Here is a 24604-nt window from a genome sequence, read left to right on the forward strand (position 1 = left end):
AGGGGCTCTCCTGCCATCATGACTGGATTCTTCTCATCCTTCTGGGCCCAGCTCACCTGCCACCTCCTCTGTGTGAGGCCTTTCCTGCCATCTTATTTATATAGAGTAGCATGACCCCCTTCCCCGACTCCAGTCTGTTTCAAACCGCCCTTTCTTTCTTTCACAGCACTTACCATATTTCACAGATTTTGAGACGTATAATTTTTTCAACTGAAATTTTAATTGAGATAATTATAGATTCACATGCAGTTGTAAAAAATAATACAGGGATCCCTTATAGGCTTTGCAGGTTCTCTCAATGGTAACAGTTTACAAAACTGGAGTATAGCATCACAACCAGGATACTGACATTGATACAATCTGTAGATCATATTCAGATTTCCCTATTTTACTTGTATTCTTTTCTGTTTGTATGTGGGCGTGTTCTGACTTCTGTACAGTTCTTTTATATGTTCGTATGACCACCACCACAGTCGGGACGCTGAACTGTACCATCATTACAAAGGTCCCTCATGTTGCTCTTTTATTATTTTTAAAAAAATTTTTATTTAAAAAAATTTTTTAATGTTTATTTTTTGAGAGACAGAGCATGAGCATGAGTATGAGCAGGGGAGGGGCAGAGAGAGAGGGAGTCACAGAATCTGAAGCAGGCACCAGGCTCTGAGCTGTCAGCACAGAGCCAGACATGGGGCTTGAACTCACAGACCGTGAGATCATGACCTGAGGTGAAGTCGGACGCTTAACCGACTGAGCCACCCAGGGGCCCCTTATGTTGCCCTTTTATAACCACAGCCATCTCTGTCCTGTGCACCTCTCCAGCCTCTTCCCATCCATCACTCCTCACAACCAGTAATCTGTCCTCCATTAAAAATATTTTCTGACTTCAAAAATATTATATACCTAGAATGATGCAGTATAAAACCTTTGGGATTTGCTTTTTTCACTTAGTGTAATTCCCTGGAGAATCCAAGTTGTACCTGAATCAGTAGATTGTTTCTTTTTATTGCTGTGTTGTATTCAGGGGTACAGATGCACTACCTGTTTTTTAAGGACATCTGTGAAATCCCAGTTTTTGGCTATTACAAATAGGGCTGTTTTGAACATTTGTGGTTTTTTTTATTTTATTTATTTTTTTATTTTTTTAAATGTTTATTTATTTTTGAGACAGAGAGAGACAGAGCATGAATGGGGGAGGGTCAGAGAGAGAGGGAGATCCAGAATCTGAAGCAGGCTCCAGGCTCTGAGCTGTCAGCACAGAGCCCGACACGGGGCTCGAACCCACAAATCGTGAGATCATGACCTGAGCCGAAGTCGGACGCTTAACCGACTGAGCCAGCCAGGCACCCCTGTTTTGAACATTTGTGTACAGACATTTATGTGAACGTAAGTGTTCATTTCTCTAGGATAATACCCCAAAGGTACAATTAATTGCTAGGTCAAATGGTAATTGCATGTTTTGTTTTATATGAAACTGTCAGAAAACTTTTTCCAGGGTGGCTGCATCATTTACCTTCCCCCCAGCAATGTGTGAATTATAAGACATACTTTTTTTTTCTAATTTAAAAGGGGTGATTTTAAGCAGGATATATTTTTGTAAGATTTTATTTTTAATTAATCTCCACACCCAACATGGGGCTTGAACTCACAACCCCTAGGCCAGGAGTCACACATTCCACCAACTGAGCCAGCCAGGCGCCCCAAGCAGGATGTATTCTTAACCATCAATTTTTAAAATCAGTTTAACCATCAATTATATCTTAGCATTTCATTGTAATTTAGCTAACAGGATTCTTTGTTGTTTTTTTGGTGGTACCCTTCAATATTGGTTTATTTTACGGTGTCTTCTTAGATTATCTCATTTATTGATTTGATTACTTGTCTTTCTCTTCCCATTAGAATGTAAATTTCAAGAAGGCAGGGACTCTGCCTATATTGTTCACTCTAGTTTCTCAAGGACTAGCACAGTTCCTTGGTACATAGAAGGTACTCAATAAATATTTGTTAAATGTAAGAACAAAATGCTAATTGTTCGTATGTTATATGAAAGTACAGGTGTTAGGGGTGCCTGGGTGACTCAGTTAAGTGTCTGGCTCTTGATTTCGGCTCAGGTCATGATCTCACAGTTCATGGGGTTGAGCCCCACTTTGGGCTCTGTGCCCACAGCACGGAGCCTGCTTGGGATTGTCTCTCTCCCTCTCTCTCTGCCCCTCCCCCACTTGCGTGTGCTCTCTCTTTCTCAAAATAAATAAATAAACTTAAAAAAAAAAAAGTACAGGTGTTAGAACTCTTAATACTTTTTGTGTGCTCCCCCACCCCGGGTATCTGCATTTTAATAGAAGATACCTTTTAATAGAAGGATATGAAATCTAATTTTTTAAATAGAGGAAAGTATAGTGTTCTTAGGGAAGAAAAACCTCTTTCAGTTTGAGGCATTCGTTAACATATAACACATCAGAGAGAGGATTATGGGTCGTCCCTTTAAATACTTTAATGACGTCTTGTCTTTTTTTAAATTAAAAAAAATTTTTTTTTAGTGTTTGTTTATTTTTGAGAGAGAGAGAGACAGAGCATGAGTAGGGGAGGAGCAGAGAGAGAGGGAGACACAGAATCTGAAGCAGGCTCCAGGCTCCGAGCTGCCAGCACAGAGCCCGATGCTGGGCTTGAACTCACCAACCATGAGGTCATGACCTGAACCGAGGTCGGACACTCAACCCACTGAGCCACCCAGGCGTCCCAAGGACATCTTATCTTTTTTTTTTTTTAAACATTTATTTATTTTTGAGACAGAGAGAGCATGAACAGGGGAGGGTCAGAGAAAGAGGGAGACACAGAATCTGAAACAGGCTCCAGGCTCTGAGCTGTCAGCACAGAGTCCAACGCGGGGCTTGAACCCACGGACCATGAGATCATGACCTGAGCTGAAGTCGGACGCTTAACTGACTGAGCCACCCAGGCGCCCCAAGGACATCTTATCTTTTAATAAACAGTGCAAAATATGTAGAAACACAGGAAGTTTGAGCACTGAATGAGATGAAAGGGAAGTTAAAAGAGCTATAACTTTCAGTTATAAGATGAATAAGGTCTGAGAATCTAATGTATTACATGACTATAATTAATAACACTGTATTATATAATTAAAATTTGCTAAGAGTAGAACTTTTCAGCAAAACGAAAAGGAAAAAAAAAGTTCAAGGGATGCCTGGATGGGTCAGTAGGTTGAATGCCGCCTGACTTTTGATTTTGGCTCAAGTCATGATCTCATGGGTTCATGAGTTTGAGCTCCACATCAGGCTCTGTGCTGACAGTGAGGAGCCTGCTTGGGATTCTCTCTCTCTCCCTCCCTCTCTCTCTCTGCCCCTCCCCCGCTCTCTCTTTCCTTCTCTTTCAAAATAAATAAACTTAAAAAACAAAGGACAAAACTAAAATGTAGAGAGAATTGAGTCTATACATTTTCTTGATTGTTACACTTATTATTTTAGTAAATAAACCCAAACCTTTATATTTATTTTTTAGGGGAGGGGTGAGTAATAACAGTGGGAAAAATGCAAGAAGGCAGTAAATTCTCTATAAGTGAATATTCTTTAAAACATCAGTTTCAGAAGTTGAATTGTCCATTGGCATTCTTGTAGTAGGTGGCAGGATAGAGTTTTTGTTTTTGATTTTTTTTTTTACTATGTCTTACAAACCTTAAAACTCAAAGCAGGTTTTCTGTGAGAGGCTTTTTCTTTTTAACTAAAGATTTTGCTTACTAAGAAGCAAATTTAAAACTATATATATTTCATGTTTGATTTTGTTAAGTATAGGTAGTGTTCAGTGAAATCATATATCCCAATTTTAGGTACTTAGTGTGTAGGGAAATTTCCCTTATGGGTTAATAGTAACCTCATTCAAAATATATTTCATATAGGAATATAGCCTATCCCTTGACTCTCCCCCTTTTCTTTTCTTTTTCTTTTATATTTTTTAAGTTTTGTTTTGTTTTTTTTTGTTTTTTTTTTTTGTAATCTTTGTACCCAGTGTGGTGCTCAAAGCCATTACCCGAGATCAAGAATCTCATGCTTTGCTCACTGAGCCAGCCAGGCATCCCTTTCCCTTTTTTTTTTTTTTTTTTTTTTAAGACTTTATCTTGAGGGGTGCCTGGGTGGCTCAGTCGGTTAAGCATCCAACTTAGGCTCAGGTCATGATCTCACAGTTCGTGGATTCAAGCCCTGCGTCCAGCTCTGTGCTGACAGCTCGGAGCCTGTTTCAGATTCTGTGACTCCCTCTTTCTTTGCCCCTCCCTGTTCACGCTCTGTCTCTGTCTCAAGAATAAATAAACATTAAAAATAATAATAATAATAAAATAAAAGACTTGAGCTTTTTGTGTTTATTAAAGAAGGACATAGTAGATGTGTTATATCTCGTATGTTAGAATACAAATGTCCACTTGGGGTAACATTGCTTTACTCCATGTTCTTAGGTGCTGAGAACACTAGACGTAGTTGAATGATTTGTTATTGGGTTTGTTTTCATATGTGTAGAATTAATATAGAAATATCAAACACCATTAAGTGCATTTTCCTAAAATATCTTTTTTTTTTAACAGCTAATACAGAGCTCCTGCCGAGTGCTACACTTTTTCACTAGAAGTAAACGATTTTTTGCAGTCAGTATGTTCAGTTTCACAAACCAGCATGTTTCTTTGAGATTGGCCTGGATTTTACAGAACCTGGTTGAGGTAAGGAAAGATTGTGTGTGCCTGTGTTTGTGTGTGTGTATGGACTACAGGAAAGAGAAAATTAAAGGAATAAAGATAATAATTTGATTATTTCAGGGAAAATTAGGTGTCCACTACATATTGGGATAGAATACAAGGAATCTTTACTCGGTTTTTTTTTAAACCTTTTTATTGTGAGTCATAACACATAATAGAAAATGGAACAAAACAAAACTATACCACCCAGTGATACACTGTGAAGCAAACACCTGTGTAGCACTATTTAAATCAAGAAACAGAACATTATGAAACTGTGTATCAGATTTTCTTTCCACTTTTACTTTTTGACTTATATGTTTCTTTCTTAACACTATCTTTTTGTTTTACCTGAATTTTTTTTGAATTTTGTATAAATGGAATCCGTGTTTATTTTTTTGTGTCTGACTCCTTTTGTTTAATATTATATTTATGAAATATACCCATATTGGGTGTAAATTAATTTTCTTACATTTTCATTGCTATTTGGTGTTCAATATATGATTATATCTCTATCTGTTTATCCCTTCTGTTCATGTCCTTTTGAGTTATTTCTAGTTTGGGGCAATTATGACTAATACTGTCTTTGAAGTACATATAAATGCATTTCTGTTACATCTATACATGGGAATGGAATTTTTAGGGCATGAATGGATATGTGTATCTTCACCTTTAGTGGATAGTGTTAAAAAGTTTCCCACAGTTTTTGACAATTCACATACCCACTATCAGTCAATGAGAGGACTTCTTATTTCATTTACCATCATAATTGATACTATCAGGTTTTTTTTATTATTTTAGCCATTCTGGTACTTTCTCATTGTGATTTTAGACTGATAAAAAAGAAGATCCAACTGCATGCTGTCTATAGGAGAAACACTTTAGATTCAAAAATACAAATCATTAAAAAGTAAAAGGATGGAGAAGATCTCTCATGCAAACAGCATCATAAACTAAGTGGCTATGCTAATATCCAGCAAAATAGACTTTTAAAAAAAAATTTTTTTTATTATGTTTCTTTATTTTTGAGAGGCAGAGAGAGACAGAGTGCGAGCAGGGGAAGGGCAGAGAGAGAGGGGGACACAGAATCCAAAGCAGGCTCCAGGCTCTGAGCTGTCAGCAGAGAACCCGACGTGGGGCTCAAACTCACAAACCAGGAGATCATGACCTGAGCCGAAGTCGGATGCTCAACCAACTGAGCCACCCAGGCACCCCAAAATAGACTTTAAAACAAAAAATGTTATTAGAGATAAAGAAGGACATTTTGTAATGATAAGTCAATCCATCAGAAATATATAACAATTATAAACATATATGTATGTAGTAACAGTGCCTCAAACAAATGAAGCAAAAATTGACAGAATTGAAGAGGAAAATAGACAATTCAACAGTAATAGTTGGAGACTTCAACACTCCACTTTTAATAATGGATAAAACAACTAGACAGAAGCTCAACAAAGAAATAGAAAACTTGGACAACAGTATAAGCTAACTAGACCTTTTATAGAGATCTCCAGTAACAACGGAATATACATTCTTAAGAGTACATGGAATGTTCTCCAGGATAGATCACATGCTACACCATAATACAAGCCTTAATAAATTTATTTATTTATTTTTTTTTTCACTTGTACCCCTACAAGCTCTTTTATTTATTTATTTTTTCTCTTTTTTTTTTTTTTTAATATATGAAATTTACTGTCAAATTGGTTTCCATACAACACCCAGTGCTCATCCCAAAAGGTGCCCTCCTCAATACCCATCACCCACCCTGCCCTCCCTCCCACCCCCCATCAACCCTCAGTTTGTTCTCAGTTTTTAACAGTCTCTAATGCTTTGGCTGTCTCCCACTCTAACCTCTTTTTTTTTTTTTTTTTTTTTCCTTCCCCTCCCCCATGGGTTTCTGTTATGTTTCTCAGGATCCACATAAGAGTGAAACCATATGGTATCTGTCTTTCTCTGTATGTAAGCCTTAATAAATTTAAAAGGACTGAAATTATACAAAATATTTCTCTGATAATGAATGAAATTAAACATAACAGATATGGGGCTCCTGGCTGGCCTAGTAGGTAGAGCATGTGACTCTTGATCTCAGGGTTGTGCGTTAAAGCCCCACGTTGGGTGTAGGTTACTTAAAAATAAAATCCTTATGGGGCGCCTGGGTGGCTCTGTTGGTTAAGTGTCTGACTCTTGGTTTTGGCTCAGGGCTTGATCTCACAGTTGGTGAGTTCAAGCCCCACATTGGGCTGTCCTCTGTCAGCGTGAAGCCTGCTTGGGAATCTCTGCCCCTCCCCTGCTCGTGCTTGCTCTCTTTCTCTCTTTCTCAAAATAAATAAATAAACGCTAAAATAAAATAAAATCCTTAAAAACATAATTAAACATAATTAGCAGAAAAATGTGGAGAGTTCAAAAATATATGGAAATCAAACAGTGTACTTTACAAAAATTTTAACTTTTTTTTTTTTTTTTTTTTTAATTTTTTGAGAGATAGAGAGTGTGGGCAGGGGAGGGGCAGAGAGAGAGGGAGACGCAGAATCCAAAGCAGGCTCCAGGCTCTGAGCTGTCAGTCCAGAGTCCAATACAGGTCTCGAAACCATGAACGCATGATCATGACCTGAGCCGAAGTCAGACGCTCAACTGACTGAGCCACCCAGGTGCCCCCAAACAATGTACTTTTAAATAACCAGTAGGTAAAAGAAGAAATCCTAAGAGAAATTAGAAAATACTTTGAGATGAATGAAAATGAAAACATACCAAATTATGTGTTGCACCAAGATCAGTGTTTAAATAGAAATTAATAGCAAGACTATTATGTATAGGGACTATATATATTTTTTATTTTTTTAATTTTTAAAGTTTATGTATTTATTTTGAGAGTGGCGGGGGGAGGGAGAGAGAGAGAATCTCAAGCAGGCTCCACACTGTCAGCACAGAGCCTGATGCAGGGCTCAGTCTTAGAAACTGTGAGATCATGACCTAAGCTGAAATCAAAAGTTAGACACTCAGCAGACTGAGCCACCCAGGTTCCCCATGTATAGAGACTATATTAACAAAGCATCTAACATTGTACCTTAAGACACTGGCAAAAGATGGCAAACTGAACTCACAGGAGCAGAAGGGAAGAAATATAAAGACAGTGGTTTTTCCATGTCTTTTTGTGGCTTGGTAGTGCATTTCTTTTTGTCACTGATTAGTGTTTCATGGCCTAGATTGTTACAATTTGTTTATCCATTCACTTGTTGAAGGACACTTCTGGTTCTAATTTTTGGCACTTGTGAATAAAGTTGCTATAAACATTTTTGTGCAGGTTTTGTATGAACATAAATTTCAACCTATTTGGGTAAATACCTAGGTGTGCAATTGCTGGATCCAATGGTAAGACTATGTTTAGCTTTGTAAGAAAATGCCAATCTGTGTTCCAAAGTGACTGTACTGTTTTACACCCCTACCAACAGTGAAAGAGAGGGCCACATCCTTGTTGACATTTGATACCAGTTTTGGATTTTAGCCATTCTAATAGGTGTGAAGTAGCGTCTCACTGGTTTAATTTGCAGTTCTTTAACATAACAAGATGTTATAGAAATATGCCTTTTCCTTTTAAACATTGACAAGGACTTCTAGGATATATTGACTAGAAGGGATGGTCACATACATTCTTTTCTCATTCATTCCTGATCTTGGAACAAAAGCTTTAAACATTTCACCATTTAGTAAGAATTTGTAGTAAGTCTTTTTTTCTTTTTTCTTTTTAAATACTTACTTATTTTGGGAGAGAGAGTGTGCATGCGGGAGGGGCAAAGAGAGAAGAAGAGAGAATCCTAAGCAGGCTCTGTGCTGTCCGTGCAGAGCCCAACACACTGCTCAAGCCCACGAACTGTGAGATCATGACCTGAGCTGAAATCAAGAGTCAGATGCTTAACCAACCAAGCCACCTAGGTGCCCATGTACTAGGTTTTCTCATGCCTGGATAGCTTAGTCGGTTGAGTGTCTGACTTCAGCTCAGGTCATGATCTCACAGTTCATGAGTTCAGGCCCCACATCAGGCTTGCTGCAGTTGGTGCAGAGCCTGCTTCAGATCCCCTGTCCCCTTCTCTGTCCCTCTTCCATTCTCGTGCATTCTCTCTCTCTCAAAAAATAAACATAAAAAAAAAAAGATAACCTTTCTCAAATTAAGGAAATTCTCTCTTATTCCTAGTTTGCTAAGACTCTTTTAAAAAAATTTTTTTAATGTTTATTTATTTTTGAGGGAGACAGAGACAGAGCACAAGCGGGGAAGGGGCAGAGAGAGAGGGAGACACAGAATCCGAAGTAGGCTCCAGGCTCCGAGCTGTCAGCACACAGCTTGATGCACGGCTCTAACTTGTGAGCTGTGAGATCATGATCTAAGCTGAAGTGAGATGCTTAACCGACTGAGCCACCCAGGCCCCCCTTCTAAGACTCTTTATTATTAGTGGATGTTAAATTTATTAAATACATTTTCTGCACCTATTGTCTAAGAGTGGCAACCTACTTGAGGTTTGTAGGGTGTCTTGAGTTTATTCCTTGGTATCTTCTGTTGCTTTTAAAATTTTACAGCCATTATTTTCAAAGGGCATTTCTAGTCCATTCTCTTTATCTCCTTTCCTTCTAGAAAATTTGATTATATGCATGTTGGGCCTTCTCATTAAATACCCTTTGTCTCTCACTCTTTCATATTTTCCATTCTTTTGTCTCTTTGTACTTCATTCTGGATATTTTCTTCTAACCTCTCTCTCATATCTATTCTCTCTTACGTTGCTTCTAATGTGCTGTTAAAACCCATCCATGAAGTTCTTAATTTTTTTAGTTCTAGAACTTTTTTCTTTACATAATTAGCATGGTATTTTAAAGTCCATGACTATTCTAGTATGTGTAGCCCCATGGACTCTGTCTTTCTCTCTCTTTTATTTTCACGTTCTCTTGTTTCCTCAGAGGCCTGATTATTTCATTTCTTTTAAATTTAAAATACTTTATGGATGTATGATTAACATACAAAAAGCTGAACATATTTAATATATACAACTTGATGAGTTCGGTGAGCCTAGTTACTTATTTGTATGCATGTGTATGTATATCAGCTAGACATAGTATTTGGAAAATTGTGTGTAGAAATTATGAGAGCCTTAACATAGCATTTTCTTGCTCTGGATAAGATTTATGTTTCTTCCATTTTTCTAGACACCAGGATTACCTCAATCCAGTTTAGTGACTGAGATGATTTAAAACTGAGTTTCAGTTCCTGTGAGAACCTGTCTTTCTGGTTTACTCTTATTCATAGAGTAGAGGCATTTGGAGTCTTCTCCCAAAGCATGGAGAGTTGACCTTGATCCTCCTACCTTGGGAAGCCCTAATATCAACTCTGTCTTCATAGCCTCGTATCGACCTACTACCTATCAGAGGACTGGGCTCTCAAACATTTTTTGAATGAACAGATGAATTTACTACTTTCCAGGCATTGTTGCTACTCACTGAAATACAGATTAACCTTTGTCTAATCTGGAACAAATTTTAGAATCACAATTTCTAAATTTAAAGAGAGTTTGAAATAAAGTAATATTACTTTAAGCACTCCATACTTAAGTTTTACAAAACTTGAATCTTCAAAATACTTGTTACAAACAATCTACAAGTGACTTCTTTTTTTGGAATTTATGTCATTTTCATTTTATTGATCCTTTCTACTCTTAACATATAATCCATCCGTAAGTGTATTCATTTGTCATTCTTTTTATCTCATTTATTTAGGAAGCATTTTTTAAACATCTGTTATATGCCAGGAACCCTCCTAGGTGTTGCGCTTATAAATATGAATGCAATTTAGTTCCTGCTCTTAAGTAGCTTAGGCTCTAGTAGGGAAGTAATGACGTTGTGAGATAATGGCCACACGGAATATAGCCATTGGATGACAAGTTTGGCAAAGCCAGGAAATGCTAGTCTTGATGGACAAATAAGAGAGAGGTGGTAAAGTGTGATGCAGGGCACTGTTTCTACTATGTTAATAATATCTTGAAAATAAATAATATATTGGGGGCACCTGGCTGGCTCATTTGGAAGAGCATGAGATGCTTGATCTCAGGGTCGTGAATTCGAGCCCCATGTTGGGCATAGAGCCTCTTTAAAAAATAGTAATAATGATATTTCAATAAGCATTTCATTTTCTCTATTAGGTATTTTAAAGAGCTTTTGATACTTTTGTTTTCTGTGGCATGCTTTACACTAAGGGTTAGCAGATTTTTTCTGTAACATGCCAGTTAGTGATAATTTAAACTTTGAAGGCCATGAGGTTTCTGTCATAACTACTCTGCTATTGTAGTGTGAAAACAGCCATAGATGATACATAAACAGGTGAGCATAGCTGTGTTCCAGTAAAATTTTATCTGTGGACACTGAAATTTGAATGTCATGTACTTTCCATATGTCACAAAGTATTCTTTAAAAAAAAAAATTATAATATTTAAAAACCATTCTTAACTTGCTGTACAGAGTTAGGCAATGGGTTGTATTTGAACTGTGGTCATAGTGTACCATCCCCTGTTTTAGACCTCTTATAGTTAAACCTATTCTTATGTTTAAAAAAATGTATATATATATATATATATATATATATATATACTTCTGTGATGAACAAAGTTTATTTGTTTATTCATCACAAAAATACATGCTTCATGTGAAATTAAAGCCTTTTATACCTTATAGTAATTGCTTAGAACTGTTTGATGTATATTTTAAAAATAGTTTCTTTATGTATATATTCATTCCTTTTTTTTAAAAATTTTCTTTTTTTTTTTTCTTTTCTTTTTTTTTTTTTTTTTATAGAGAGAGCATGAGCAGGGGAGAGGGGCAGAGGGAGAGAGAGAGAGAATCCCAGTGCAGGGCTTGATCTCACAAACCATGAGATCAGGATCTGAGCTGAAACCAAGAGTCACATGCTCAACTGACTGAGCCACCCAGGCACCCCTGTATATATTCATTCTTATAAAAAAAAAAAGGGATTATATTGTATTTATTCTTTGGCCTTTAATTGTGTACTTAATAATGTAACCTTTTTTTTTTAAATTTTTTTTTAATGTTTATTTATTTTTGGCAGAGAGAGAGAGACAGAGCATGAGCGGGGGAGGGGCAGAGAGAGAGGGAGACACAGAATCTGAAACAGGCTTCAGGCTCTGAGCTGTCAGCACAGAGCCCGTCGTGGGGCTCGAACTCACGGACAGCGAGATCATGACCTGAGCCGAAGTTGGACGCTTAACTGACCGAGCCACCCAGGCGCCCCAATAATTTAACCGTTTTGAGTCAGTTTTGTGCCATTGTGTTTTCAAGGTGCAAAAGGCAGTTGAAGAAGATAATTGCTGCTTTGGGACTATTGATACCTGGTTGTTACACAAGCTCACAAAAGGTAAAGATGATCTGATAGATCTGTCTCCAGTGACTGAAATTTTTTTTTTACTTATTTACTTTTTTTTTAATAATTTATTGGCAAGTTAGCTAACATACAGTGTATACACTGTAGTTTTGGCTTCGAGAGTAGATTCCCATGATTTGAAATTTTTTTAATGTTTGTTTATTGTGGGTGAGCAAGCCGGGGAGGGGCAGAGAGAGAGAAGGAGAGAGAGAATCCCAAGCAAGCTCCGAACTGTCAATGCAGAGCCTGATGTGAGGCTCAAACTCAGAAACCATGAGATCATGACCTGAGCTGAAATCAAGAGTCAGATGCTTTACCAACTGAGCCACCCAAGGATTCCACCCCTCCTCCACAACAAGTAATGAAATTTGACTGCTAGAAATGACAGAAATGATTCACCTAAAAAAAATAGAGGTTCCTTTTTTTCCTTCCTGTATCCCAAATACATTGCTTTTTGGTACCCCAGTAACTCCATGCAGTAGTAAAGTTACCTTAATTTTGAATTTGTAAGAGGATGATTTTTATTTTTTATTTTTTTAATGTTTTATTTATTTTTGAGAGAGAGAGAGCACAAGCAGGGGAGATACAGAGAGAGAGGGGGACAGAGGATCAGAAGCAAGTTCCGTGCTGACAGCAGGCAGCCTGATGTGGGGCTCAAACTCATAAACCACGAGATCATGACCTGAGCCAAAGTCGGACGCTCAAATGAGTGAGCCACCCGGGCACCCCAAGGAGGGTGATATTTAAATTGTGATGAACCCTCAAATAGAAGGTGGAGGAACAGTCTTAATTTCAAAAGTGGTAACATGAGTTCAATACCAGATGTGCCACTTTGCAGCTGGGTCACTCTAGGCAATCACGTTGCATCTTTGAACCCCTTTCCTCATCCTGAAGCTGGGGATCATGATGTGACAGTGTATTTGAAAGTACTTTTGTAAACTCTAAAAGTTCAAAAAGATTAAGTGGGAAATTCCTTTGGAGACCTTGTCCTGGAAATAGACATTTTGGAATGATTTTGAGGCCAAAGGTCTAATTTATAAACTAGGGATAGTTGTTGATTGATACCATCAGATAATATATTATTTCAATGTAAATTTAGGTTCTGAATTTGCCACGGATTTTTCAAATGCCAGTGCAACTGGGCTATTTGACCCTTTTAAGGTAAGGGTTTTTTCCCTTCCTTTTCAATCACTAATTGTTGTATCATTTAGCTTGGATTCTGATGATATGTTTTTATACTCAGATGTGTTGGAGTGGGCTCCTGACCTCCCTGCTTTCAATACCACTGTCTCTCCTGCCTCCTGTGAGGGATACGAGGTATTAATGGACATCGGATACAGAAACCAGCAAAATTTTGCTTTAGTAGGGAAAGCATTTTATTATTTGTTTGAGATGCTTGTGTGTCCATTATATAATTTTTTGGCCTATGTGAAAATCAATTTGCCAAATTTTAGAATTAATATTTTTAGAGCTATAACTGACTTTTTAATTAATTTTATTTGAAGCCACCATTTTGGATCAGTGGATGAAGAGATATTTGGTGTGCCTATACCAGTAGTGGCCTTGGTAAGTAGAAAACTTGGGGGTTTCTCCATGTAGAGTATAAACTAATATATATGAATAGTTGGGATTAGATTTAAGAGACATAGAAGGTCCTTGCAGAATAAAATTAAAGTGTTTTTTTTTTCTTTTTAAGTTAAAGTGCCCTGGATATAATCAGAAGTAATTTTTTGTATTCTGGAAAGGGGATCACTGGGCCTTATGTGAAAGCACTTTATAATCTTTCCTTACTTCTATATGTATATAGAAGTATATGTATTGCTTTTTATAAAGCTGTTAATTTTTTTTTAAATGTTGTATTCTGAGTAGCGTGTGGTTTATATTGGATACTCTGAGACAAAAAACAGGGATAGGGCCAATGCTTAGTTGTATTTGATACAGTGTAACCAAACAGTGACAAGACAATTTAAAGAAGAATGTTGTATTTAGGTTGTATGAAACCCTTAACCAGCATGTACCAGTAAAGAAACTGTGGGAGAGAGAAAAATTAGCTGTTTCAGGTTTTTGAGGATTTTCTTGATTGTACTCTTTCTGTCTGGATGAGAGAGCTAGAACTTAGAGAATCTCAAGGATTTACCAGCTGGTTGTGGGGGGGGGGGGGTGTTGAAACTCTGACCTTGACTTTGATTTCCTATAATAGCTTAAGTAGGAAGTACAGACCATCTTTCCCTAGATGTATGGTTGCTATAGTAGATGGAGGAATCGGGTAAGGGGAGGGGAATTTAATTCCTAAGTTACAAATTCCTGGTCACTTAGAGAGGATTAGACTTATTCAACCTAATGGTAGACACAGGTTCAGATTAAGGTATGGCTGGAAGAATTGATGGTTAGTGACAAAGTATTCTTCAGATGGAGTTTTGGTCCTTATAATATTGCTGTATGTTGTTAAAAAGATGGGTGCCTGACTGGCTTAGTGAGTGGAGCATGAGATTCTGGATCTCTGGGCTGGAAGTTTGAGCCCCACATTGGGTGTAGAGATTCCTTAAAAATAAAATCTTAGGGCACCTAAGTGGCTCAGTTGGTTAAGCCAACTGATCATGACCTGAGGGTCATGATCTCCTGGTCCTGAGATAAAGCCCCACATCAGGCTCTGCCTGGGCCTATATCCTGCTTTAAATTCTCTCTCTCCCTCCCTGACACTCTCTCTCTCTCTTAAGTAAGTAAGTAAGTAAGTAAGTAAATAAATAAATAAATAAATAAATAAAATTAAAGTAAAATCTTTAAAAAAAAAAAAAAAGAAAGAAAGATGGGGCGCCTGGGTGACTCAGTTGGTTAAGCGTCCGACTTCGGCTCAGGTCATGATCTCACAGTTTGTGAGTTCAAGCCCCGTGTCAGGCTCTGTGCTCACAGCTCAGAGCCTGGAAACTGCTTCCAATTCTGTGTCTCCCTCTCTCTCTCTGCCCCATCCCCACTCATGCTCTGTCTCTCTCTGCCTTAAAAATAAATAAAATTTAAAAAAAAAGAAAGAAAAAAAGAAAGAAAGGAAAGAAAACCAAAGGCTCCAAATGGTGGCCCAATTAGTAAACCAAGACTTAATAATACATGGCCTAATAGTTTCAAACCCCAGAAATGTAACCCTTAGCCAGTCAACATGGGAATTTTCCATCAGCACTAAGAAATTTACTGATAGGCAAATTTCCCATAGTGTGGCAATTTTGCCTAAAACAATGGATTTTTTTTTTTTTTTTTTTTTTTTTTTTTTGCTAATAATTTCCTTTTTTACACTCCCTCTCTACCTTTAAAAATCTTTCTTTTTCTGGGGCACCTGGGTGGCTCAGTTGGCTAAGTGTCCAACTATAGCTCAGGTCATGATCTCGTGGTTTTTTTAGTTTGAGCCCCGCGTTGGGCTCTGTGCTGACAGCTTGGAGCCTGGAACCTGCTTCAGATTCTGTCTCCATCTTTCTCTACCCCTCCCCTGCTCACGTTCTGTCTCTCTCTTTCTCAAAAGTAAATAAACACTAAAAAAAAAAAAAATCTTTCTTTTGCTGTAGCTTTTTGGAGCCCACCCCCCACCCCCACCCCACCCCCTGCTTGCTAGATGGGATGCTGCCTGATTCATGAATTGACTAATAAAGCCAATTAGAACTTAAAATTTACTCGGTTAAAGTTTTTGTTATTAAACAGATTGGGTGGCAGGCAGCAACAAGATCCAAAGTGAATTTCCAGCAGCATTCAGGGACAAAGAGAAGCAGGCATGGTATCCCGCACACCCTTTGAATTCACTGTCTTTCTCGCTATTTCTGAGGGCTGTGGGTAAGTTCCCTCTTGGTTCTGAGCTCTGCTCTTTGTGCATTCAAGCTCCCTCAGTCTAATTGGCTTTCCTTTACAGGGTGGGTTAGCTTGAGCTGCCAGAAGGTTATGCCCAGGGCTGGCAGTTTTGCCTGGAGCCCAACTGAGCTGACAAAAGGGTCTGCCCAGAGCCAAATCCCTAGCCTTTCAGACCACAATTTCCTTGGAATTGCTGGAAAACCCCAGCAAGGTTCCCACCCATCAAGAATTGGTGGTGGTGAGCACAGGGCCTTCTTTTGGCCAGGACACAGTAACATCTCTTGGTTGTTGCTGATACATTAAGGTGCACATGTTTGTCTTGTTTTGTGTAGATAAAAGCTATTGCTGTCAGAGATCTCAAGATGCCAAAAAACTGCAAAAATTGGTCGGTGCAGGTTGAGCATTTAAAGGGTGTTAGAGCGCTCACCACCTCAAGAAAATAGAAGAAGTTGATCACAGAGTAGGTTAGATTGACACAAGTTCACCCATCAACCTCAAGAAAACTTCTATACAGTAAGGTACTGTATAGAACTGTAAAATATGCATGATCCCCAACCCAACAGCCCCAACCTGAAGTCCCTTTTAAGGATTAGTTCAGCTCCGGAAACCCAAAGGCTTGCTAACGGGATCTTTAAATTCTAAATAGTCAAGCATGCCACCTTCTGGCACACCTGGCTTACTTTATGTCTAAGAACTATAGTCCTGGCAGTTGCAGGTGTCTTGCAACAATGGCACAATCTTCCTAAGCTTGTTTTGTGTCCTGAAGAACTTGGCTGGGTAACCATCAGGTTGGGGTTCCAAAATAAGGCCAGACGGAAATATGAGTTACACCCCATTTGCAGCTACATATGGCTGGACAGAAATATGGGTTAACTTCATTTGCACCTAGAATCCTACCAAACTGCTGTCAGCCTTCGAGGGAATTACAACCTAGAAATACAATTGCTGTTATGGGAACATTCCAATGAGATAATATCATTTAAGAAATGCACTTGGCGTGCTCCTGGGTGGCTCAGTCGATTAAGTGTCCAGCTTCAGCTCAGGTCATGATCTCACAGTCCCTGAATTCAAGCCCTGCTTCGGGCTCTGTGCTGATAGCTCAGAGCCTGGAGCCTACTTCGAATTCTGTGTCTCCCTCTCTCTCTGCCCCTCCCCTACTCATGCTCTCTCTCTCCCTCCCTCTCTCTCTCTCTCTCTTTCTCAAAAATAAATAAACAGTGAAAGAAAAAAAAAAAAAGAAATGCACTTGGAAGCAAGGATTCCCAAATTAAACAGAATGAGATACCTGTTTTAATTGGCAAGCAGAAGCCTCCAAAAGGTTTCAAAATTCCCAAGTTGTTTCATTAAAAGATTCATTGCAAAAGGCTAATGAAAAATTAAAGATAGAAGAAGTACCCCAAACAAAAGACTGATGTAACTCCTACTGCTCCGCTCTTTCCTCCTTGGAATACTCATTCCACTCATCCTCAGTCTGAATTGTTTTTCCACTCTGAAAAGACTGCACAATGATAAACAAAACTCTACCACATTAATGGCCTTATAGACACCCCTGTATTTACCTTCAAAGGAGGACACCCAAATAGGCCTCTCTTAGAGTTGTTGAAACTGAGGGATTTTCTGATAACACTGCTACATTACTCCATGAAACAGTCAAGAGGAAACTCTGGTAGATATCAGAGCCTGCAGAGGGGTTCCTAGAAAAACTAGCAGGAGCCAGCAAAGGGTGAAAGTTCATTTTTAATTTTTTTTAAATGTTTTTATTTATTTTTGAGACAGAGAGAGACAGAGCATGAGCAGGGGAGGGGCAGAGAGAGAGGGAGACACAGAATCCAAAGCAGGCTCCAGGCTCTGAGCCCGCCGCACAGAGCCCAACAAGGGGCTCGAACTCATAGACTGCAAGATCATGACCTGAGCTGAAGTCTGACACTGGCTGGGCCACTCAGGCACCCCTATGAAAGTTCTTTTTTAAAGTGTATTTATTTATTTTGTGAGAGAGAATGTACAAGCGTGAGCGTAGCACATGGGGAGGGGCAGAGAGAGAGGGAGGGAGAGTCCCAAGCAGGTTCTACACTGTCAGCAGTGTTCTTTATTTTGACTGTCATTGAGAGTGACTTTAGATCTAGGGAAGGTAGTATCCTTTGCACCTCTTTGGGGACCCTTTTTACACCCATGGGGGTTTATTCAATACCACCAGAAATGTTGAAAATTCAAAGTATGTCCCTAGAAGAAAATGAAGCAAACCGAGAATAATATAGTTGGATAGGTGGATCAACCTATGTCATTTAAGTTACAACCCAATTTTTAGAGGAATTGAAAGCAACTGTCCTTATCTTACAATCTTTACAAAACTAAAAATGTAGCTCTAGAGGCAATCCAAAGTTTACCTATTTCTTCACCAGTCCCAAAATTGCCCCAATTTTAAAAAATGTTTTATTTTTATTTTTGAGAGAGAGAGAGAGAGAGAGCAAGTGGGGGAGGGGGAGAGAGAGAGGGAGACACTGACTCCGAAGCCGGCTCCAGGCCCTGAGCTGTCAGCACAGAGCCCAACGTGGGGCTTAAACTCACAAACTGTGAGATCATGACCTGAGCTGAAGTCAGACACTCAACCGACTTAACCACCCAGGCGCCCCAAAAATTTAGGTAAACTTTTAAATAGTTTCCTAAATCTTTTTGGTAACCCAACATCTTAAGGTTTTGCTGAGTTAGGTTAAGTAATGAGTTAAGTTAAATTCATTAAATATCTAGATTATTTGTAAATAACATGAAATACTAAAACATTAATTATTGAACATAGTTTTATCTACTTGTGGCTTCTTATTACAGAAAAACTAAAATATAATTGGATGTTTCAGTGATGTGGAAATGCTGGGGTTCAAAGCCAAGCCCAAGAAAGAATTCTTGAGACGTCTTCAGTGCAAAAAGGTGGTTTTATTAAAGCATGGGGACAGGACCTATAGGAAAGAGCTGTACTGGTGTAGTGACGGGTGACTGATTATATACATTCTTGGGAGGGGTTTAGGGATAGCATAAGTCTCTAAGGAACTTTGGAAACAAGGTTTCCAGGACCTTTAAGGGCTAGCTGTTGTTAGGAAAAGGTCATTTAAAAGTACTGTCTAATAAAACCTTAGTCATGAGACCCTTTAGATGTGTATCAGTGAGCCATATGCTTGGAGGATGATTGCTAACCTATATCCTGGGGCGTAGAGATAAAGGAGGTTTCTAAAAGAATTTTTATATGTTAAAGGAGACTTACAGGATCCTGGAGGTCAGGATAATGTTAAGCTAAAATTGCCTTTTGCCCTTAGCAAAGTGTTATCATTGAGGCCGCTGAGTACCTAGGGGAAGGTTACTTCCTGTCTCAAGGACTTGTCAATGGGCTCGAAGTTGTAAGGAAATTATTTTTTTTTCTTTTGTCTTTGTTCCCCACATCATTAGTGCTACATTGGAAAATTTAAAAGGCATATGCTTCTAAAAATTATAAAATGCATTTATAAATTTGCCAATCTAAAGAATGCTGGTATAACAGACAGTTCCCATTTGTTTAACACTACTAGAAATAATAAGGGAAACATCTCCATATGCAAGGGAAGTAAAATATATGTTTTTGATTAAAACAAAAAAGGTGTAAGGAATTGAGATGTATTTTTTTTTTTAGGAAAAAATAGTTGTAGAAAGTTTGTGAAAAAGGAATCTCTGGAAAGGAATTGTATATGTGGTCAGGACTCAGACTGGAATGAATTGATTTTAATATCAAAACTAAACTGATACAAAGTTAGAGTTTGGTTTTCTGTTTTAAAAAGACAAAGTTTGCACTTAAAAAAAATTTTTTTTTAATATTTATTCATTTTTGAGTGACAGAGAATGAGCAGGAGAGGGGCAGAGGGAGAGGGAGACACAGAATCTAAGCAGGCTCCAGGCTCCAAGCTGTCAGCACAGAGCCTGATGCTGGGCTCGAGCCCACAAACCGTGAGATCATGACCTGAGCCAAAGTCAGCTACTTAACTGACTAAGCCACCCAGGCGCCCCTGTTTGTTTGGACTTTGGATTGGCTTAAGTCTTTTTGGCCTGGAACATTCCAAAGAATTTGCTAAACTATTTAAGTTTATTTGATATGTTAAATGACATGGGAAGCATTGTCAAATACGAGAATCAAGGAAGGCCTCTCTGAGTGACTTCTGAGCAGAGATCCAAAAGAAGGATGAGCAATCACATAGATACACATGGGAGGAGCGTACCAGGCAATGAGAATGGTGGATGCCAAAGAGGGAGTAATGTTTTAGAAAGATCAGGGGATGGTTGGGGTCAGAGCACCCAGAGTTTCATGACCGTGAGGAATGTGTTAGAAGATAAAATTAAAGAAAGCTATACATAGCATAGTGGATAATGCAGGACTTTCTATTCTCTGGTAAGCATTGGAAATGCTATTCTAAATGATTGGTAAACCACTAGAGGCTTAAGTGACTCTGTGTGAGGGGGAGGGCATGAATGAATTTACATTTCAAAATGATCATTAGATGCAGTGTAATAGTGGGCAAGAAAAGATTCATTAAGAGGCTGTGGCACTGAAGATGGTGGAGAAGTCGGGGGACTGGGATTTTCCTTGTCCCTCAAACACAGCTGTATTGATCACTTGGAACATCCAGGAAATCTATCCACTGAGTGACAGAAGGATCCCTACAGGTAGAGGGAGACAGCTTGGCAAGTGTGAGGTACATGGAAGTGAACTGGGGAGAGAAAAATGGTGGTGTTGCTGAGGGGAGGGAACCATTTCTGTGGAGAGGGACAAGGGAGGGTAAGAGAGAGAGGTTGAGAGTTGACACAAGAGGGAAAACCTCTCTGGACCATGGACTGGGGAGTGAGAAATACTAAGGGTCCCAGATGTGTTTTGCAAACAATGTTTGGAGCTCAAATTCTGAGGTTTTGGAAGTGTACAACTTTCTCTGGACCAGAGCTGTGGCTCATGCTTCTGGAGAGGAGGGAGCTGGCCATGGAGTGCATAGGGTGGTATAGGGATCTCCAGGGTTCACTGGGAGAGAACATTCCCTTCCTGGAAGGCTTTTGGAAGAGGGTTTATTGCTTCCCCAAGGACAAAAGACCCTGTAGGTGCCAGCCAAAATTTCATTAGCTGTACTCCAGAGGAAGGGAAAGGATCCACGTGGTCCTTTAAGACTTAGGGTTTTGAATCCCAGCTGCATGCCAAAGAAAAAATGTAGGAGAGTTGTGGAGCTGGAGTGGGGTGAGCTGACTGCCCTCACTATTCTGTGGGGGCTGCCTGAACAGCGGGGGGTATGAGATCCCCCGCACAGCAAAGGAAACAATCTTTTGCACAGCAAAAGAAACAGTCAACAAAACTAAAGGCATTGGATGGAATGGGAGAATATATTTGCAAGTGACATATCAAATAAAGGTTAGTATCCAAAATCCATAAAGAATTTATCAAACTCAATACCCAAAAAAACAAATAATCCAGTGAAGAAATGGGCAGAAGACATGAATAGGCACTTTTCCAAAGAAGACATCCAGGTGGCTAACAGACACATGAAAAGATGCTCAACATTACTCATCATAGGCAATTGCAAATCAAAACCATACTTGTCAGAATGGCTAACATTAATAGCTCAGGCAACAACAGATGTTGGAGAGATGTGGAGAGAGAGGAACCCCTTTGCACTGCTGGTGGGAATGCAAACAGGTGCAGCCACGCTGGAGTATGGACGTTCCTCAAAAAATTAAAAATAGGACTACCCTATGACCCAGCAATTGTACTTCTAGGTATTTATCCAAAGGATAAAAAAAATGCTGATTTGAAGGTGCACATGTACCCCAATGTTTATAGCAGCACTATCAACAATAGCCATAATATGGAAAGAGCCCAAATGTCCATAGACTGATGAATGAATAACAATGTGGTATGTATATACAATGGAATATTACTCACCAATCAAAAAGAATGAGATCTTGCCATTTGCAACAATGTGGATAGAAGTGGAGAGTGTTAACGCTAAGCAAAATAAATCAGTCAGAGAAAGACAAATATATGATTTCACTCCTATGTGGAATTTAAGAAACAAAATGGATAAACATAGGTGAGGGGAGGGAAAAATAAGATAAAAACAGAGAGGCAAACCTTAAGAGATTTTTAAATACAGAGAACAAACAGGGTTGCTAGAGAGGTGTGGGGTGGGGGATGGGCTAAATGGGTGATGGGCATTGAGGAGGGCGCTTGTTGGGTAGAGCACTGGATGTTATATGTAAGTGATGAATCACTAAATTCTACTCCTGAAATCATTATTACACTGGATATTAACTAACTTGAATTTAAGTAAATAAATTTTTAAAAAAGAAGTAATACTAAGCCTTCTTTATGTTGTAAGATTTTGGTGCATGTGCATAAAGTCCATTCTGCTTCTGAAAAAAAAAAAGTCCTCTCATTGCCAGATTTTTGCCATGCTAATGTCCTATAACATGGCAACAGCCTGGTGCTGAGTCAGAGATATTAAGATGGGTAAACATTGCCAATTAAATGAGTAGTTGGGGCTATCAGAAAACCAAGATGGCTGCTTAGTTCTTCCCAGCTCCCTGGCAAACACTATTTTTCAATTTGTGTATTCCTTCATGCACCATAGGGCATTTAAGATGACCCAAATTATGAATAGACATTGGGAGGGAGACTTCTATAATATTGCAAAAACAATTTACCAGGAATTTCTGATTTGTCAGGTCCTCCTGGAAAAACTGATTTTGTTCCCAGAGCCTCAGACCTCCCCGCTCTGGCCCCTTTTAACACCTGCAACTGGACTTCATTCAACTGCCATTTACAATGGGTTATCAATATATTCTTGTTATTGTTTGTATGTTTTATGGACGGGTTGAAGCCTTTCCCTGCTGCAAAGCTGTGATGCCCTCACAGTAGCAAAGAAACTGTTAGAAAACGTTTTCCCATTTGGGGCATACCTTCCACAATCTGCAGCAATCGAGGCGCCCATTTCACAGGGCACATCCTATGAGCCTTAACGAAAACCTTGCAAAACTTATTGAAATTCTGTCAGTATACAAGCGTCTGCTGATCCTTTGTTGTCTCATGCTATTAAGACCAACTACTGTAAACCTCTAATATCTTATGCTCAAGCCTATCATCAACAAGTTAAAGAAACCTTCTCAGATTCCAATTCAAATGATCCTGTTGGTCACAATGTAGAGCCTGGAGATTTAGGTATTCTGGAAACATTATCAGAGGAAGGTAGCTCTCAGGCCCCATTTGAAGAGGAATCTTACCAAGGGCTCCTGATCACTGATACTGCTGCAAAACCAGAAGGGATGGAGCCTTGAGTACATATCTCTCAGCTTGTGAAGGCTCCACCTGCAACCAGGCCCTGTACAGACACTGGAAACCTCCAAATCGAATTGATGAGGAAGAGAAATTGCTTACATCAAGGCATCCTGCTTCTGCCCAAGACTATGGATCAAGACTTTAAACTTTATACATGAAACTCTTTCTCCTTCTCCTTTCTTTTACTGTAACATTGACCTGGAAAGAAAATGCCCTCATCTGTTTCTCCCCAGGCCATTGTTAAGGGGGTAAACCTTTGGAATTTAGAACAACCTTTTATTTCAGGCCATGAGAAAGTCTAACTGACCCCCTAACTTTTCACAAGCAAAATAAGACATTTCTTTGGACAACTCCCCAGAAGTTTCATTGTTGAGCTAGAAAGGATCTGCTGGGAGGCTTTTATGATGCAAGATTCATTCCTCTTGGTAGGTCCCTACGTACCTTATTAGGGATAAGTGTAAATAAACCTATGATCAGGAACTTCTCAATTCTTGAAATTATTGCAAAATCTGCTGCTAAAGCAACTGCTGTCCAACAAAGATCCTTAGACTCTTTGGCCAAAGTTGTTCTTAATAGTAGGATAGCCCCTGAATATCTTTTAGCTGAACAAGGAGGTACCTCTGCTGTGGCCAACACCACCTGCTATATCTGGATTAACCCTTCTGGGGAAATTGAAATTTAATTACATAAGATCACTGAGCAAGCTGCTTGGTTTAAAAGAATAACTTCTTCAGCAGGGTCTTTCTTTGATTTTAATTGTTTTGAGTCTTGGGGACTATGGCTCTGAAGTGCTCTCGAAACACTGGGAATTATCCTGCTTGTAGTTATCGTAATAATCCCCCTGGTATATTGTATTCTCTCAAAAGCTTTAAATGCATGTTAACTGCTAACCACCAAGCAAATGATCTCCCCAAGACTGGAATGTCAGAAAAGGAATGAAAAGGACAATTGACTTAGAAATTGTGAACCTGAAGTTGTAACCTGTGAATGTCACAGAGATCAAGCAAAAAAACCATCATGACCTGTGAGTGCCACACAAAGGACCAGTAACAACTGATCAGCTTTGGAGCTGATGGCAGAGAATGGCGCTAATGCTTTAAATTTTGATCACATCTCTCAGTTAAGCTGAGAGTCTGATCAAAGGGGAGGAAACTGTTAAAAAGAAAACCACAGGCGTCAAATGGTGGTCCCAAGCCAGTTAACCAAGACTTAACAGCTAATCTATCTGTAGTTTCAACCCCCAGAAATATAACCCTTAACCAGTCAACATGGGAATTTCCTGGTCAGCACTAGGAAG

General features: G+C 39.0%; 1 protein-coding gene across 4 annotated transcripts in view; it reads left to right on the plus strand.

The window, feature by feature from the left end:
* Nucleotides 1-24604, plus strand: part of GK5 (glycerol kinase 5) — a 77716-nt gene that overhangs the window by 26164 nt on the left and 26948 nt on the right. For all 4 annotated transcript variants that reach the window (XM_042954649.1, XM_042954648.1, XM_042954645.1 and 1 more), the window contains exons 5-9: nt 4586-4717; nt 12068-12143; nt 13249-13310; nt 13393-13466; nt 13655-13715. In XM_042954649.1, the coding sequence (XP_042810583.1) occupies nt 4586-4717; nt 12068-12143; nt 13249-13310; nt 13393-13466; nt 13655-13715 (405 nt within the window). The remainder of the gene's footprint in view (nt 1-4585; nt 4718-12067; nt 12144-13248; nt 13311-13392; nt 13467-13654; nt 13716-24604) is intronic.

The sequence above is a fragment of the Panthera leo genome, chromosome C2, assembly GCF_018350215.1.
Source record: "Panthera leo isolate Ple1 chromosome C2, P.leo_Ple1_pat1.1, whole genome shotgun sequence".
Lineage (NCBI taxonomy): Eukaryota > Metazoa > Chordata > Mammalia > Carnivora > Felidae > Panthera > Panthera leo.